Source organism: Leucopleurus acutus (assembly GCF_964270905.1).
Source record: "Leucopleurus acutus genome assembly, chromosome: 2".
Taxonomy (NCBI): Eukaryota; Metazoa; Chordata; class Mammalia; order Artiodactyla; family Delphinidae; genus Leucopleurus; species Leucopleurus acutus.
Window position 1 is genome coordinate 97554112 of NC_139143.1, and position 18417 is coordinate 97572528.

At 49.3% G+C, this 18417-nt stretch overlaps 1 protein-coding gene across 1 annotated transcript; it reads left to right on the forward strand.

Moving 5' to 3' along the window:
• Positions 1-2118: 2118 nt before the first annotated feature.
• On the forward strand, positions 2119-18390 carry MYBPHL (myosin binding protein H like; the record flags this gene model as incomplete). The annotated part of the gene is given in 12 exon segments (XM_082858921.1): positions 2119-2146; positions 2149-2262; positions 10381-10469; positions 11022-11222; positions 11429-11507; positions 11510-11562; positions 11701-11860; positions 11962-11993; positions 11997-12056; positions 12060-12098; positions 12435-12621; positions 18359-18390. Coding segments are annotated over 12 exon segments (1074 nt in total).
• Between the last annotated feature and the right edge of the window lie 27 nt (positions 18391-18417).

Genomic DNA, 18417 nt, shown 5'->3' on the forward strand with positions numbered 1-18417 from the left:
GCCTTTAGCCAAGCCTCACGACTGCTCAGCCTTCCGTCCTGGCGGGTATTTCCATTTAATGCTTGCTCTGGCGTCGTGGTCTAAAGATGACCAGGCAGAGACCTTGCTCTTGAGGAGCCCATGTCTGCTGGAAGAGCCCTCCCCCAGGAGGTTATCCAAGGTGGTTTATTTTCTGGAATTCTATCTAACATAGTGTTCTAAGACTTCCTGCAACAGAATCAGTAGGTTGTTTTTTTAAAATGCATATCCCACCTAGACCTATTAAATTAGCCTTTCCAATGGATAAGACCCTAGGAGTCTGCCTTTTTTATTTGATTCTTCAGTTGCAACAGGAGCTAAGACCAAAAGCCTGGCCAATCTCCTCATCAAAGCATGGATTAAGTGGGGTATAAGAGGGGGTGTTTGGAGTCCCCTGGTGTACTGTCTGGACTCGTAAGGGCTTTGGCTGGGTCAGACGAGAGAAATAGGTCAAAGAGGCCTTTACACAAATCCTGACATGACACAGCGCAGCCTCTGACCACCAGCCTAAGGTCAAGCTCCACAGTCACCCTCTTCAGTCATCCAAGCTCCTGATAAACAGCTTCCTGGGCACCAGCTGTGTCTACAGGTTGTCCTAGCCCTCGGTCCCTATACAGGTTGCAAAGATGAGTTCTGGGCTTCTGTCCCACACCCCAAGATAGAAACAGGCTCCCAGGATCCTAGTGACTGCCCCCAATTTGACGGCTAAAGGGGAGAAATGAGTAAGGAGCTCATTCATTCAACCATACTCATTTGTTTCCATAAAAAATAAAGGAGAGGAGGGGAAGGGGGGAATGTGGGAACTCTACTTTCCACTCAACTTTGCTGTGAACCTAAAACTGCTCTTTAAGCCTACTTAAAGAAAAAAAAAAATATATATATATATATATATATATTCACAGAGGGGATGCCAGCTTCTGGAGATGAGAGAGTATGATAGGAAACCAGATTGATTGGATGGAGTGCATAGAACATATAAATGATGGTCTGGTGAGCCTAGAAATCACATAGGACCGTTAGTATGTAACACCTGTGCTCTGGCCACTTTCATATACTTTTACCATTTTATCTTCAACACAATTGTGGCATCATCATCCCTTGTTTCATGGACCAGGGACCTGAGGTTCAGAGTAAGTGATTTTCCCAGGGTCACCTAGCAAAGGAGTGAGTAGTAGAGCCCAGAGTCACACTCAAGTCCTCTAACCTTATGCTCCTGGCTCTCCCCTCCATCACTGCTGCCTCTCACTTAATTTGTACTTTATCTCATAGGCAAGGGAGCTTTGAAAGGGACAAGTGCTGGCCCAACCTAAAAATAGCTTACATTTATCGAGCACTTAGTCGGCTACACTCTGCTAAGCACTTTACCCAGATTACCTTTGAATCCTCACAGCAACCCTATGGCTGTTATCTCCACTTCACAGATGAGGAAACAGACCTGAGAGAGACTGTGATGTGTGGTTACAAGTCACACAGCCAATTGGTGATGGAGCCAAAGTGAGCCGGGGGGTCTGGCTCCAGTGTGCAGACCCTGCCCTGCACTGCCACGGGGGGGAGTGGAGAGGATGGGGCCGCCCCCATAAAGGCTGAGCTGGCGAGACTTTACAACTCAGCGAATGTGGGAGCAGAGAGGGAGAGACCACCTAAATGTGTGCCTGTGAATCAGCTAATCCTGGGGCCCCTTCCTTGGACCTGGACACCCTTGGATGAGCTGGAGGTCAGGAGCCGAGATGTCACCCAATCCTCCTGCCAGAAGCCAGAGGCCCCATTTGGATGGTCTGGGTGGGTAGGGGCTGTTTGAAAAGCTCGAGCGCTCCCCTCCCTCCCTGGTGTTGTGAGAGAGGTGTCGGTTCTCTCTCCCAAGATAACAGGACTACCAGGTCCTCCTCCTGCAGCTATTCTGGGCTGCGGTCCACTCCCCACTCTTCCCCTAGCCCCTGCTTCAGCCGTCTGGGAGTAGCTGGGTGGGAACAGGCCAGCCCTGTTACATAACCCTGTGGCTGGGACCGTGGGGAGGCCGGGCTGGCGAGCAGGTGCTCAGCCCCTCCCTCGCCACCAACAGTGAAAATCTTTCTCTGGAGCCCAGCCTTGGGGTGGCCCAGCATGGAGGCAGCCACAGCTCTGGAGGTGGCCTCGGATCCACGCTGAAAGTGAAAGAAGCCAGCCTAGCGGATGCTGACGGAGCCCAGGCTTCACCTCGGCGGGGGGCCGTCAGCCCCATTCCCCAGCTCCTGCCCCCCACAGAAGGTGATCCATGGGGATGGGGAGTGAGCGGTGGGAGTTGGGAGGATGCGCTACCGCCCTGACTGCACCTCCATAGGTTTTGCGGATCTAAATGGTTTCATGGGATTGGTACTTAGGATGGGGAAGCACCCATTGGAGCCCCCACCCCCTTCCTTGGTGGATTCTAGCTTGCTGCTCAAATGTCTCTGCTGGGTCTTTGCTTTTTACCTGAAAAGTCAGTGAATGATGTTTGTGGCAATTTACAGTGACTGATAATGATAGGTTTGTATTTTTACCTTTAAAATATGTCTGTCACAGGGACCTGATATACCAACGCCAGTCAGGAAGGGAATGAGGGGTGAGATGGTGTCCATCTGGATTTGGAGAAGAAAGAAACAAAAAGCTTAGAGCCACCGGGAGGCTAAGTGGTGAACAGTATGTGACGCTCCACCTCGCCCTTGGTAGAGCCATGGGTCCTCCACCTACCCTACTTACATCTCCACTGGCTCCCACGGGAAACCCTAGCCTATTTGAGCCTGAGCTCCACGGAAGTAGAGACCGTCCGGAAGAAGAATTTGGCTCCCTCTCTGTGGTCTCTGTGAGCCTCTCAGCATAAAGGCATTTTCGAACTAGGTGGTGGGTGCCCCTTCCAGCCCCAGAGTTCCCTGCCAGCAGCCCTGCTGCCCACCCCCCAGACTGCCCCTGGCTGAGGCCTTTGTAGCTAACAGCTCTGTGACATTTACCCTGGGTGGCTCCCACTGCACCTGGCTCAGCCGACAGAAGTGGAAGACGGGAGCCTGGCTCTTCCCCTCTCCTGCGAGGTAATCGGCGGAAGCAACTACAGGGGCTGCACGAAACATTTAAGAAAGTTCCCTGCACAAAGTCCCCACTTCTGGCCCCTTGGAGTCTTGAGTGCGGAGGATGCAAAGACCACAAACGAGACACCGTGGAATCCCTGGGTAAGGAGAGGTAAGAAAAGAAGACAGCATCTAGACTCAATTCCCAGGGCCACCTCCAGCAGCTCTGTGACCTTGGCCAAGTCAATGGACTGCTCAGTTTCAATTTCCTCTCTGTAAAATGGTGAGTAATAGTATCGACCTGGTAAGGTAGTCGAAAGGATTGTTGAGATAATCCAAAGTGCCTTGGAAGAGGCCAAACAAAGATACGAATAGATAATAAATTATTTCCAAGTCAGGGATAAAGACTGAGTTCTCCCTGCAAATAGGGTTGTGGAGGGAAAGTTTGCTGCCTCTTATCATCCTGATGGAAGATGCTGGGTCTACAGAAGCTATTTGTATGTCAGGGGCAGAGAGCCGACCAAGTTTGCCCCACTGAAAAACAGGTAAAGAGAGCAGAAGTTATTGGGAACATACTAGGCTGGAATGGTCTTGAGGCAGAAAATCAGTTTCTTCCCCAAAAGGCCCAGGGAATAAGTCACAGGCAGAGGGAGAATGAGAGCCAGGACTGCGGACTCTCTGACCACTGGTCTGCACAAAACCCTGGGGGAGGGTGCTCATCCCTTCCACACTCCTCCCTCCTGACGGCCCCTGGCCACAGCCCCCAAGTGCGGCCTGAAGGGCCTTGATCTTGTGTGTGGCCTCAGGGCCACCAGCACCCAGCAACTCAACCCACCTACATGCCAGAGGTCACTAGCAGCAAGGACTCCTTGTGACATTGTGCAAAGTGTTTGCATCTGTTATCCGGTTGGGAAAAGAAGACATGAGTTCAAACCCTAGCTCTGTCCTGTGACCCAAGGCAAGTCAATCCACCCCTCTGGGTTCTATTTTCTCATCTGTAAATTGAGAGGTTGAACTAAATCAGAGCTCTTAACCCTTCGGTGGATATGGATCCCTAGGAAAAGCTGATGAAAGCTGTGGATTCTTGCTCCAAGAAAAATACTCAACAAAGTTCAGGGAGTTCATAGCATCACTGAAGCCTAGCTAGAGGTCTTCAGGGGGGTGCTATGGTGCTGGACTAGATGGCCCCCAAGCTCCCTGTGAGCACCAAGGACTTTTCCTTCCTCTTAACGCCTCCTCTTCCTTATGGGGAGCTCTATGGGACATAGAAGGGCACAGTGGCTAGCATGTGAGTACACATGAAATAGAGCAGGCGTCAAAATGTTTGTGACATTAAAATGAACTGCAACTGGCCGACACTGAGCTTTTAGTCAAGAAAGACTGCTCCATGGCTAAAGAAGCAGAAGTAGGTGTTTGGCATTGGGAAACCATCCTCTGTCACTCTCAGCACTGCACAGAGGCACTGTGTCCTGGAGGCAACGCTGGGCAGGGGCCAGAGGAGAGCTTTCGAAAGAGTGAGAGATATGGGACAGACTGCACCCTGACACGGAGAAGACGGGACTCTGAGACCCGGTAGGAGGGCCCGTCTGCTGATCTCAGCTCGATTGCTTCCAACTGACCCTGTATCCTCTTTCAGTCTGGACTGTTCTGTGTCTTCCAGGCTTGGGAAGCTGAATCCCTAGCCTTGAAGTGACCATCCTTCCTTCCTCCCTCCCACCCTCCCACTGTCCCTTCTTATCCTCTTTCTTCCTTCTACAAATATTTACTTTGTGTCTATTATGTGCCAGGCACTGTTACAAAAATGCACAAAATAGGCAAAAATAACTTCCCTTGTGGAGATTACATTCTATGTAAGGAGATAGATAATAAATAGGCAAATAAAATATATAAAATATCAGAAAGTGATAACTGCTATGCTGAAAAGTAAAGCAGAGAAAGAGGAGGATATAAAGTGCTGGGGTGGGAAGTGTACTTGCTGTTTCAAGCAGGATATTCAGTGAAAGTCTTGTTAATAAGGTCATCTGAGCAGCAACTTAAAGGAGACCAGAGAACAATGCATGCAGATATTGAGAGTGAAGGTTTTCCACAGACAGAACAGTAAGTGCAAAGACCCTGAGGCAGGAGTGTGCATTATGGATTGGGGCCACTGTGGCTGTAGCAGAGTGAGGGAGAGAATAGCAGGTTTGGGGTCAAAGAGGTAGCAGGACCATTGTGAACACTGGTTCAACCCTGAGACAGATGGGCAGCCAGTGCAGGGTTTTAGGTGAGATCTGGCATGATCAGGTGTAGGTTTTAAGACTTTTCTGGCTGCTGAGTTAAGAATAGGCTATAGGCAGGCTTTAGACACTAGCAAGATTGTCAACTGAGAATAAGGATTCAGGAGAAGGTATGGAAGTTTTAGAAGAGGGTGTACAACAGTCACCCAGGAGAACAGGAGATTGAGTGAATTAGGGAAGTCTGGCAGATCTGCCAGGGTCCATTTGGAGGCAATGGCCATCAATTTAAAGTCAGCATAGTTTTGTAATATTTTTCCCCAGTCGTGTTTGGCTGTGTGGATGCAGACACTGAGGGGGTGTATTTAACTGGGGCTGGGTATTGCTAGGAAGTGGAAAAGGATTAGGGCTTTGAGTGGGTATGCAAGGGAGTGAGTCTAACGATGACCATGGAATCTAATTTGGGTGGGAAAGAAAGTGATAACATGGAGGGGTGATGGAGAGTGAAGGGGTGGGAAGATAATGGATCAGAGGTCTCAGTGGGCTGAAGGATCACTGCTGGCGGAGCTTTAGAGGGAGGGAGCTGAAGGGATAGAGACTGTTCATTAGGTTATGCGACCTCAGAATTTAAGGCTCAAATACAATAGATGTTTATTCCTTACTGGCAAAACAACTAAAAGCAAGCGTTCCTACTCAGCAGATAGTTCTCCAGCACTAATTCAGGGACCCGGGCCTCTTCCATCTTGCGGCCCCGCCATGCCTTAGGGCCCCGTGGCCGCCTGCATGCAGCTAGCAGGTGGGAAATAGAAAACTCATTCATTAAAAGCCTCGACTCAGAAGTGATTCTCATCACTTCCACTCACATTTCACTGGCAAGAACTAGTCTCACTGTCATACAGCAAGTGGGGCCGCTCCTTCTCAGAGATCCCTATACTATGGAAGAGATAATATGTACAAATTGTTGTGAGCAATTAGCCATCCCTGTCATGGAGGTGGTGCTGAGAGAGTGGGACGCTTGAAATTCAGATTCTATAGTGGCTATAGTTATTGGTCTAGACAATGACCAAAGGAACCATGGGCTGAAGCAGGGGAGGACAAACTCATTGGAGGAGTGGCAGGCAAGGCTGGGAGCGGCCCTGCAGGGACTGGAAGTCTAGGTGTTGAAATGAGCAGGAATCATGACCGGAGAAATGTTGGAGAAAGTGACACTGAGCCAGGGCTACCGTCATCAGCATGAGGGGGAGACTGCCACAAGGGGAGAGGGTGATGGAGTCTTTTCCTCAGAGAAGTATTGCCTATTTCTATGTCCTTTTATTTTTTCTGATCTTAGTTTCATGGCCTTCAAGGAAGTGACACTCTTGTCCTTCACAAGGTTTTTAGGTTTATTTTTTTGAAGTCACCACATTTCTTTCCCACCACACTCCTCCAGACAAGTTTCTGATAAGGTCAAGTCCACACCCTATGCATCTGCTAATGTTTCTGTAAGAAATGCTGGTAGTTTTTGGATCCCTGGAAATCTCTGGGGTTTTTTGGGAGCCATAGCTTGCCTTGTGCATTTGCCCTCTTTTGGTAACCGTTCACTCACACAGGCCTGTGCATGTGTGTGCACACATGCACACGAACTCACAGTATTGCACACTCACGCACACACTCTTTCAATGTGTCTATCTTGTTCCTTCATTCTCTGGGCCATAATTAATACCATCAATCTGAACTACACAGTCCTTAGGGAATCGCTGGCAGTAAGTCTTTAGCCATGTGAAACCAAGTTATGAGAGGATGGGAACAATTATTTCCCATGAGCAGAGAATAAGGAAATGGGCATAAACCACAGCGGGATGAAATTCGGTAGAATTAGGAAGGATTTTCTAATGAAGAGAAGTCGAGATCTCTGGACTTTAAGTAGTTTCCTCTCCACTCCTTTTTAAGACAGTATTCTGTCTGAGAGAAATTCAGTGCTGAGAGCAACACAGCTCAGAAGCCAGGGGCTCTCAAAGGACTTTTCAAAATGTCTTTTACCTGAGACTCTATGAAGGGAGAAAATCTCATAGACAAACTGCGGCTGTCTCAGACCTGGTCTTAGAAACCCGAGGTTCTGCTTTAGGGCTGTAGCCTTTGGTTCACATCCCTCCTGGCGTATGAGGAGGAGAAAGACCTTGGGCGTCAGGGAAAGCCATGTTTCTCCAAGGTCAGTACAATTAACACCTCGCTTGACTGTGGATGTGTGAAAAGAGATGTCCCAGATGAGCCCTCCTATTAACACTCTTAGCAAGGGGTCAGATTGCTCTTGTTTGCTGGGCAGATTCAAGGCCTGGGATGCTCTGGAGAAGAGCTTGCTGCAGCCCAGGCACCTGGAGCTGTCACACACTGTCACCTCCCATATTTTGTCAGCAGCTTTGGCCTTAAGCCCATCCTCTGCCCTCCCACTGGGGCTGGGAGACTGCTGAGAGCAGAATCCTCGCCTACTAGTCCTCAGACTTAGAACATTCCAAATAGTAACTTAAGTTTGTCCCCTACTGATTCACCATCTTGTCAGGGAATCCCACTTCTAAGCAAAGAACTGGCCCGGGAGCCCTCCAGGGAGGAAGAATCCACCATCCTGGCTGTCAGCCTTTCTCCTCTGTCTCTGCCCCCTGCTGGCATCCCCTCTGGATCTCAGGGCCATTCTGCTCATCCTCCTCCTAATTCCCCCATCTTAGCTTACGTTCCACATAAACTTATTTCTTTCATTTTTCTCCTTAGTTCAAGTGAAACAATGCTAACCTTTTCCAAGATACTTTTCTAGGAAAGACTAAGTGGGAACAAATACTATATACATCAGCATGCACCTACCTATAGAAGCCCCCTTCCTACCTGAGGTGTAAGCAGATCAGGGCTCAACTGGCACCTCTTTCAGGCGTGACAGCCTGGGTTCCTTTCCTCACATCAGCCTTTTTAATCCTTGAGTGTGGCCCCCTGCCTTCCCTTCTTGGCCTTTTCCCTCCAGGGGCAAGATCACTGCAGGAGCCCTGACTGTGGTGCCCAGCCCCAGGTGGCCACTGAAGGGCAGGTAAGTGGACAGATATGCTGTCATGCTCAGAGAACAGGTCCTTCAGACACACGTTCCTAGATGGTGCCAGCACGACTTCACAACCGGCCGTGAGGTCAACAGCAAAGCTGTTTCTCTCTCCCAGCCCTTTCCTTCCAGTCTTCTCCTTGCTCTGGGTGCTCACCAAGGTCCTTCCTAACTCAGAGGTTCTGTAGGCAGCGCAAGGGACAGCAGAGCCGGCTTCTCCCCAGCCCTCTCCCCGGCAAGCGTGAAGGGTTAGGTCCCCACTCAGCAGTGGGGAACCAAGCCCAACAAGATGAGGTTTTGACCCTCCTTTTCAATTACCGCCCTCTTTTTGCAGAAAACCCTGAAGTCATATCCGCCTGTTCTCAACTCCTTGGTCGCTTGCCAAGATGGCCACAGGAAAGGAACACATCACACAACACCACTTCTGTTCTTCATGCCCCGCCTCCACCCAAACTGCCAAAGTCGAACAGAGGGCAGCCGAGCAGGGTCATTCAGCTGCCTGGGTTCCGAGCTGAGTCCTTGCTGAGGCCTCAGGCCCTGGGCCGTACGGGCAGGACAGCGCTTAGAGCCCTGGAGGCCCTGTACCACACAGTTCCCACTTCTGTCAGGGTAGAGGGGTGAGGCGCAGCCTAAGACAGCACAACCCAGGTTAAAACGTAAGCCACACGGTGGAAAAGGAAACTAGGCAAATAAAATGGACAGCATGCACTGAATATTTCTGTCTATCTTCATCCACAAAGCCCAAGTTATCTCAAGATGCTAATCAGGGCGGACTATGGAAGTTCCTGGTCTCTAAACAACGATCTACAAACTGAGGTGTAGGAAGAGCTTTGTAGACCCTTCGTTTAATTTATTTTCAATTTCACCATTCAAATTCTGCATTATGTAATGTACATTTTAAACAGTTCAATTTGTAAATAAACATACATACATTGGGGTGAATGTTCAGGGATGTATTTACAGGGAAATGTGTGTTATCAAAAAGTTTGGAATCTGCTATCAAGCTGTTTGCCACAGTTGTGTGCTGGGGTGGAGTTCTTCCAACTGATAGGAATGAAGGAGCAGGGAGGCTGGGGAGTTGGTGGGAACTGAGACTGTCACACTCCCTGTAAGACTACAGCAGCGGGGGACTGTCTCTGCCTGAGAAAGGGGGAAGCAGTAGCACCAGAAGCCTGGAAAATGGAGTAGATTTCAGCTAGGACCCGAAAGGAACCCAGGTGGGATGTCTGCACTTCTTCAGCCAAGGCTGCCGGAGGCATCCTGAGAGGAACTTATACCTGATCATTCCCCAAACTTACACTCAGCACTTTCCTGAGCATCTCCTGTCTTCATCCTGGAAGCCAATAAACATAATCTAATCTCTCTTCTCACTGGAACACGCCTGGAAGATCAAGGGGGAGTAAGCAGTGGACCTAATCTGTCCCAGATTCTGACTGTACAAAGTGATCCTCCACAGACTGGAAGACACTGTGCAGGCCCCTGAACAGGGCAGCCCTGCAGAGAAGGGACCAGACGCCAGCTCCCTCTGCAGTGACATCAGTGCTGTCCTGGTGGGGCCAGGGTGTTGACTCTGCCTGCAGAATATAAAGCTTTCTCCTCGGGGTCTGGCACCAAACTGGGGAGCGGGGCGGACACTTGGGGGTCAGGATTGACATTGAAAGTGGCCTTGAAAAAAGGAGTGTTGTTGAGGACAAATGTAGAAAAGGAGTGGAAAGACAGACCACTCGGACTGGACTGGTCTGTGCACAAACAAAAAAGAAATCTCAGTTGATGAAAAGTCGATGGTGGAGAGTTACCAATTAAAAGAAGTAGGTGTCAGGCTCGCGCTTCAGTGCTCTTTCTGCTGAGACTAACTCTCTCTACAGGATCCCACAGCTGGTTGCTTATCCCTAAATCCCAGTGAGACAATGGGAACTATCTTCCCATTCCCCGAGAGAGGGCTTAATTTGCTGAGTGTTGCCTGGGTCACCTGGCCATGGAGCACAGCTAGATGCAGCAGCCACTTACACGTCCTCTAAACTCTCCTTTTCCCCCCAGGGAGGCTCACCACCCCGTTCTCTCTCTTTCCATCACTCAGAGCACCCCAAGATCTGGCTACCTCAGGCCCAGAGGCAGACCTACGTCCGGAAGGTTGGAGACACTCTGAATCTACTAATCCCGTTCCAGGTGATCATGACAGCCCCACGTTGGGTCCATGACTGGAGCCAGGCCAGGGTTTTGATTTGGAAACAAAAAACAAGAGTCCTGCTAGCAGTGGGACAGTCGTCCTAGCCTTGAATGGAAGGGGCATGTCACTGAGTGTGAGGCCAAACAGCCCTTCCATCAGCACTCCTGCGAGTGTTGGGGTCAGGTCGGGTTAGGCATGCCCAGGTGATGATGTAAGGCTAATCCATGCCCTTCAGTCAGCAGGGGTCTGGGAGCTCTCAGTTTGGAGAGCTCTCAGGAGTTTGGGCAGCTAATTTTAGTCCCAGCTGCCCTGAGTGTCCATGACCTAGACTCTCAGAGGCGGGGAGACTCAAAGCCATCCCCCTTTCCCATGATCCTGAGGCTGTTGCTGAGAGATGGAAGTCCGCTGGGACAGTCCACCAACCTCTCACTCAAGGAATTTGCAGCTGCGAGTCAAGTCACCACGTGGACCTGGTGGATCTGACCCCTGTTGCAGCCGGGAGGGGCAAAAGGCCTCTCGGGGCAGCTCACAGCCTTCTCCCCATTTCTCAGAGCAAACCCCAATCTCAAGCCATGCGCACGCATGACGGCTGTGCCTTGGATGCCAGTCATGTGAGCGTGCGGAATGGGGAGCGGGACTCCAACCTCTTCATCCGAGAGGCCCAGTGTGCTGACTTGGGTCACTACCAGCTCCATGTGCAGCTGGGCGGGCTGGAGGCCACCGCCACCACTGACACCCTGGTGATCGGTACAGTGGGGGAATGGGAGACGACGTGGTCCTTGGGGGCTCCCACCCCAGCCTGAAGAGGAATCAGCACAGAGAGCCGGGGAAGCGGGGCTGTGGGACGCAGTGGTGGGTGAAGGGAGGGGTGGCTGAGCAGAAGCAGAGGGGCCCCTCCTGGTAATGTCCTGGCGTGTGAGGCGTGCCATGCCCGCTGCCATGCTTGGCCCTTTCAAAGAGGCCAGGCTCTCCTCAGAGTATCAAGTTGGTGGATGTCTGGGGCTCCAGCGCTACCCTGGAGTGGACTCTGCCCCAAGACACGGGAACGCACTCCTGGGATACGCAGTGCAAAAGGCTGACACCAAATCTGGGGTGAGGCCCAGCTGGGATGGAGGGAGGGGGGAACAGCACATTCTGGAATGGGACTCTGGTAGTTCCACGCAGTAGGCTGGGGTGGAGTGAGTTGCCAAAACAGGGGTCTCATTCCGGGCATCTTCCGGGGCCCCACAGCTGTGGCTCACGGTGCTGGAGCGCTATCACCGCGCCAGCCGCACAGTCTCCGACCTCATCGTCGGCAACTCCTATGCATTTCGAGTCTTTGCTGAGAACCAGTGTGGGCTCAGCCAGACAGCCTCTGTCACTGCCAACCCAGCCCACATCCAGAAAGCAGGTAAAGCACTGAGACTCGGAGCCGGGAAGAGTTAAGGAGAAAGAGTTGAAGGCGGGTGGGGCTCTCAGGCACTACAGCAAGGCCCTTCTTGGTCCCCTCAGCTCCTGTTTACGAGACGGAGGGGTTTGTCCAGTGAGATTTCTCAGAAGCCCCGAAGTTCACCCAGCCTCTGGCAGACTGCACTACAGTCATTGGCTGAGACACCCAGCTCTTCTGCTGCGTCCATGCCTCCCCCAAGGTGAGCAAGGAGGTCTGTGGGTGGCTGTGCTGCTTTCTGCTTCTGCTCTAACCTTAGCTGTGTCGAAGAACATTCTAACCAAAACATTTGCTCCCGTCACCATCATCTGCCTGTTCCACAGCACATTACGTAGGAACACTCAGGGCACTGGTGTCCAAGACAGGCTGATGTGGATAATGTTTCCAGTTTTGCTTTTAGTGTTTGTTCCTCATATATGAAGATGTCACTTAATGACCTGCTGGCAATTGGGCACGAGATTCAAAGCTGTCTCTCTGGCAGGGGGGCTGGAGTCCTGTTGGCTGCTCCTGACTCACCCCCCTCATCTTTGTCTTCCAGCCAAAGATCATCTGGCTAAAGAACAAGATGGATATCCAAGGCAACCCCAAGTACAGAGCCCTCACTCACCTGGGAATCTGCTCCCTAGAAATCCACAAGCCTGGCCCCTTTGACGGGGGCATCTACACCTGCAAGGCCGTTAACCCCCTGGGGGAGGCGTCAGTAGACTGTCGGGTGGATGTGAAAGGTAAGGGCAGAACTCGCACCTTAAGGCGCAATCACCTCCTCTCTCCACAGGTGGGAAAGTCGAGGGCAGAGACACAAGCCGAGATGGAGAAGGGCTTGGGTTGCTTCCCCTTCAGGCCTTCTCATCACTGTCATCATCAGGATGTATTTTAGGAGCCATTTTTATCATCCATTCCTCATTTCTCTCCATCATAATTCTGTAATATAGGAAGAATCACTGTTTCCACTTTGCAAAGGAGAAACCTAAAGCACAGGGAGGTGATTGATCAGTTTACCTGCGATTTCCAGTGCTGGTTAATTGAGGAGTTGGCACTATGGTGGAAAAGAGGCCAAGTCTGCTGGACCTTACCCAGATCATTTTTCATTAAACTATACAATCTGACTCAATCCAGGAAAGCTGTAGCTTTTTATTGGGCTTTTAAACAAACCAGAGGACTTTCATCTCTAGTTGGTTAAATGGGAATATGGCACATCCTCTCTACCGCTTTTAAAGTATTCATTCATTTATCCATTCCTGTCCCCTTGCTCAGATTGCCATCATTGCGTTTAGAATATTGTTTTATAATTATCTATTTACTGATCTGTTTCCCCATAAACTGTGAGCACTGTGAGGGCAGGGACCATCTTATTCACCTTGTCCCCCAGTGTCCAGCCCAGTTTCTGGTACACAGTGGGCACTTTCTAAGCATGTGCAGCATGACTCAGGAATGAATGGGCCATTACATGTCCTATTCTTCCCTCTGCATAGACTCCTAATTAGCACCATGGACTCCCTCCAAACCTGGAAGTATATCCCTTCTCGATGCTCTGAAAGGTTTCCCAGAGATTGCTGAGATGTTAAAACGGAGAGATGTCAACACAGAGAGATGTCTGAATTTTGCAGCTCCTAACTGAGGCACACTAAGCAGACATTGGCAACTCTGAGGAAGGTAAGGAGAGGTACAGGGGATCTGAACGGAGTATTTCATGTTTATGGCTAGTGTTGCTGAGTCTGAGACAGATATATATTCCTGAGCCTTTCAACCATACACTCACTGGCAACCACTTTTCTTTTAACCACTTTTTTTCTTGTAAGTGAATACTATCATCTCTGTGGAGGGAATTTACCATAGATGAGGTCTACTTTTGTCACATCCTCTATGTATCTGTACTCCTCAAGTTGATGACAGGAATTAAACCTAGCGGCCCTCTGAAAAAGAGTGATAGCATCTACCTAATTGTAAGGGGGTTTTGTGGGAGGGAGTGAGCAGGTGCTGTAAGAAAAGGTGTCAAAGAAAACAATCAGGAGTGGAGGATGGCCGAGGTCACCACCACCACCACATGACAGAAAAAGAGAGAGGAAGGTGTTCCCATCAATTAAGTGTTTCTACCTCAGTATCTTAAGCATGGTGAAAACCAGATGAGCTTGCTTCCTTTTTACTTTGAAGATTTTGGATTCCTTCCCTTCCAAGAGAAGAAAACCACTGTTATCATTATATGTCAACAATAATTGAACATGTAGGGAATGTGGTCCCAAGCAGCACGTTACTGGCAAAGGGCAACTCAGACCATCATTTAGAATTTGATAACTCCTTCAGACTCTAAATCACTCACAGCAGAAATGTTGTGTACAAACTGATGAGTGGGGTGAAAAGGAAGCTCATGAGAGAATTAAAGAGAACTGGTTCCCAACATCTCTGACTTGCAGCTCCTGGTCAATGAAACCCAAGAATTAATTCCATCCCAGAAGCCATTTATTTAAGCCTCTCACTGATCTTTAGCAAATGAAAACCTTGAGGGATGCATTAAAAGTACAAGCTTCTGGGCTTCCCTGGTGGCGCAGTGGTTGAGAGTCCGCCTGCCAATGCAGGGGACACGGGTTCGTGCCCCGGTCCAGGAAGATCCCACATGCTGCGGAGCGGCCGGGCCTGTGAGCTATGGCCGCTGAGCCTGAGCCTGCGCGTCCGGAGCCTGTGCTTCGCAACGGGAGAGGCCACAACAGTGAGAGGCCTGCGTACCAAAAAAAAAAAAAAAAAAAAAAATAGTACAAGCTTCTCAGGAGATCTCTCTCTGCCAGCTGGCTTGCACAGCCAGTTCTCTCACCATCCCTCAATTCCTTCTCTGCATTAAGGTTAAGGTTAATGTCATGTTGTGTTGGTGTTATCCTTGTTACTCTTAGTGCCCTTTTCCATTTCTCCTGGTCAGTGCCAGCAACGAAGCAGGGTAAATACAGAATTCAGAGCACAGGACCCAGGGACCATGAAAGGAGGTCACCTCAGCAGCCTGGATGAGCTCTCACTGTTTGCCGTTATGGCCACAAAATACCCTCTCTTTTCTGTGCCTCCAGGAAGCCTGTGGAGAGACTGTGTTCTTAAGGAGCTCCAGCATAGTGTCTGTTTGGACTAATCTAAATAAAGGTGTGGATCCTCGCTGCATAAGTGTCCATCTGTTTGAGCCTTTCTATATAGAAAACCATTGAGAAAGTTGGAATCCTTTAGCCAGACTGTATGGAATCTACGGGCCCCCAGACTCCTCTTTCTCTTCCCATAACTACATTCTCTTCCACAGAGGTTCCTAACACTGTCCTTTTCTCTAGACAGTCTATGACAACTCTATACAGTATTAGGTGCTCAAAGGGGGATGCTCAAGATGACCTGCTCTCTTCCTCTCTATGCTTTCCGGTATAAGTTGGAAAACAGGATTCACATCTATCACAGAGACACAGACAGCAGGACACATAAATACACACAGAGCTAATTAAAGACAGAGCACTAAGATGTGAGGGCCGGGAGATAGTGAAGAAACCAGTGCAGAGTCTCATTAAGCCCTGGGGAAAGAATAAAAGTGATGTGCTCTTGCTTACATGTTTTCATTTCTATAACAAATAAGATACTGAAGGCATTCTGTGATGGAATCTGCAAAAGATAGCAACAATTCCTCCCATCCTGGAATGGTCATGGTGCTCTTTCCACCAAGAGTTGGAGTCTTTTTCTCCCCCCTTGAATTTGGCTGACCATGTGCCCTGCTTTGACCATAAGAATGTAGTGGAGGTGATGCTATGCCAGTTGAGAGTCTACTAGTCTCTGCTTTTGCTTTTGGAAGTCAGTTCCCATGTAAAGCATCTCAGGATAGATTACTGAATTATGGGAGGCCACGTGGAGGACAACCAAGCATCCCAGCTGACAGCCAGCATCACAGCCCTAGACATGTGTGGCTACCTTGGACCCCTCAACCCTAGTCAAACTCAATCTACTCCTCACGTAGAGACAGGTTGTCCTTGCACAGCTCTGCCCAAACTGTAAAATCATGAGCAGATGAATAGTTGCTGTTGTTTCAAACCACTAAATATTGGGTGGTTTGTTGCACAATAATACATAACTGAAACAGCTTTCTATGCATCAGGCGTTATCTCTTTTAATCTTCATTTTACAAATGAGTGAGTTGAAGCTTACAAATTGCTCCAAGTTATGTAGCTGGAAAGTAGAAGTTCTAAGATTTGAATCACGTCTGTTTGAATTCAAGTCTTCCCTATTTCCTCTTATCTCTTTCACCCAGGGACCCCCACTGTTTCGGTCTGGGTTGGAATCATGGATTTAAGAAAGAAAAAAATTCTAGGAGGCAGTAAATATAAGGCAAGGTTTTGAGGAGGAAGTGGATATGTTTTGGCTGAGTGTGAAGAAGAGCTTTTCTGTTCAGACCAAAGGCCTATTTTCAGTTGAGGCCAAGTATCTATTCCAGTCTTTCTCAACTGAAGTTCTATGAGAAAGTCCCAATGCCCCAAGGCATTCATTGTATGTCATAAATTAACTTCTTCCTATGCATCAAGAATATTACTAGTTATGTAGCATCCTTGGGAAAACTGAGAAAATAGTCAAACAAATCATTTGTAGGGTCTAAGGCACTAGCGGAACCCCGGCTGAGAATGTTGAGAGGGCCATTAGGGAGCAGGGGCCAGAGTCCCGAGCCAGCCGGTCACGTACACAGTGACCAAGAGGCTTCCCGGCATTCAAGGAGAACTGCACTGGAATCCTTAAGTTTATCATTTATGCACTCAACACTACGCTCAAAGTACCTTCTCAACTAAGGCTTACCATGTGCCTGGGAGGGGGTATACTTTCTTCATTAATTCATTTCTTCATAATTTACCCAAAATCTTTAACTCTTATTCATACATACCATTTTGGAGTTGAGCTGAGGGGGACACGTAATTTCCCAGATTAGTGGCCTTACGCTGAGTGAAGAATTCTTGTGCCTGAAATCTATATCTTCTGGCTTTGTTGTCATTCTGGTGGAAGAGAAAGCAGGTCCATTGCTTTTTTTCTTCAACAGCTTTCAAAATCATAATTTGGTGACAGAAAATTGGAGATGAGTTTCCTTAGAAGAAACTAACTTCCAACTTGCTAAAACTGCCTCTTCCACTTACCTGAACGTGGGTGAAGAACTTCCCTACTCAGGCTGCTCCTAGGGGAAGATGGAATGCAGTTAATTAACAGCTTCTTTCCCTCTGATCTCCACTACCTGCCTGAAGAGAGAGAAGCTACTGGCTCTGGTTTTCTTACCTCCAAAGAATTTGAAAACTGCAAGCAACTAAAATTCCACTGTCACCAGGAAACCTACGGAAAAAGAGGCAATCCTCTTCTCTCAGCTTTTCCTCACACAAGCTTGCAAGTTCTGGGTCTCCCCACCCTCTCCCTTATCACACCACTAAATTCCAAGCCTCCTTTGCTCCCTGTGGCATTTATTACTGTAACATCTCACTCCTGCCAACCTCACCACCTCAACTTCACAACTAAACACTCGGAAGTAAACAAAAAGCCTATAAACCGCCAAAATAATGGTCATAAACTCTGGAGACTAAAAGCTTAGGCTCTTTGTTTACAGGAAAGCTCTTCAACCATTCTTTTTGGGACTTTTAACTTAAAATTTTTAGAATATTTCTGAGAAGACTGGTGGCCCAGTCTATTCACAGGCAACCCTTGGAAACAACAAAGAAAATCCCTAATAAGTAGGCTTAAGCTTTTTACACCACAGCTTTTAATTTAGAGGAAGGCACACGGTATAAAACTTGATGTTCATAACTATCCTCCTAACCATGTACTGCGACGGTCACGATCCTTAGATAAGCGAGGGGTCAAACATAAGCTCAGAGAGGTCAAAGATACTCAATATACTTGTCAACAGAGGAGCCACGGTTGAATCTGAACCCAAATCTCCTTGTCTGAAAAGCCCATAGTTTTCTTCACACCTTGGATGCCTCAGGTTCCGAATGTTCTCGCCTAAAAAGCCGATGGAAGATGTACGTCTTAGAGAACCTCAATATACCTAAAATATAAATGTTTAGTTGCTTCCGTGAATACACCTGAGGGATCAGGCTAACCTGCGCTTCCGAATGGAGTGAGCCGAGTGAGCCCAATAAAACGAATTTCCTCAGGCAGAGCGTTAGTTCTAGGGCCGACCGCCGCAAGGGGCGTCAAAGCTCAGCTCTGCCCCGCACAAGAAGGAGGGGGCGGAGAAGAGGGGGACGGCAGGTCGCGAAGCTCTCACTCATTGGCCCGTTCCCTCGCGCGTCGCCGCGAGGTCCCGCCCCTCGCAGGCCCGGCTCCGGGAGGGAAGCCTAACAAGGTCTCCCGGGCAAGTAAGCGCGCTCGCGGCCTCCTCGCCTCAGCCCTCCAAATGAAGCCTTTCTTGGAACGGCTTTCCACTCGGCCCCCACCTGCGGACTTCCGGCCGGCTACCCCTCTACCGCCCCGCCCCACAAGGGCGGAGGATGCTGGTCTTCACCAATCATTGAGCGCGTGTGGTAGGAGTGGGTGGGGCC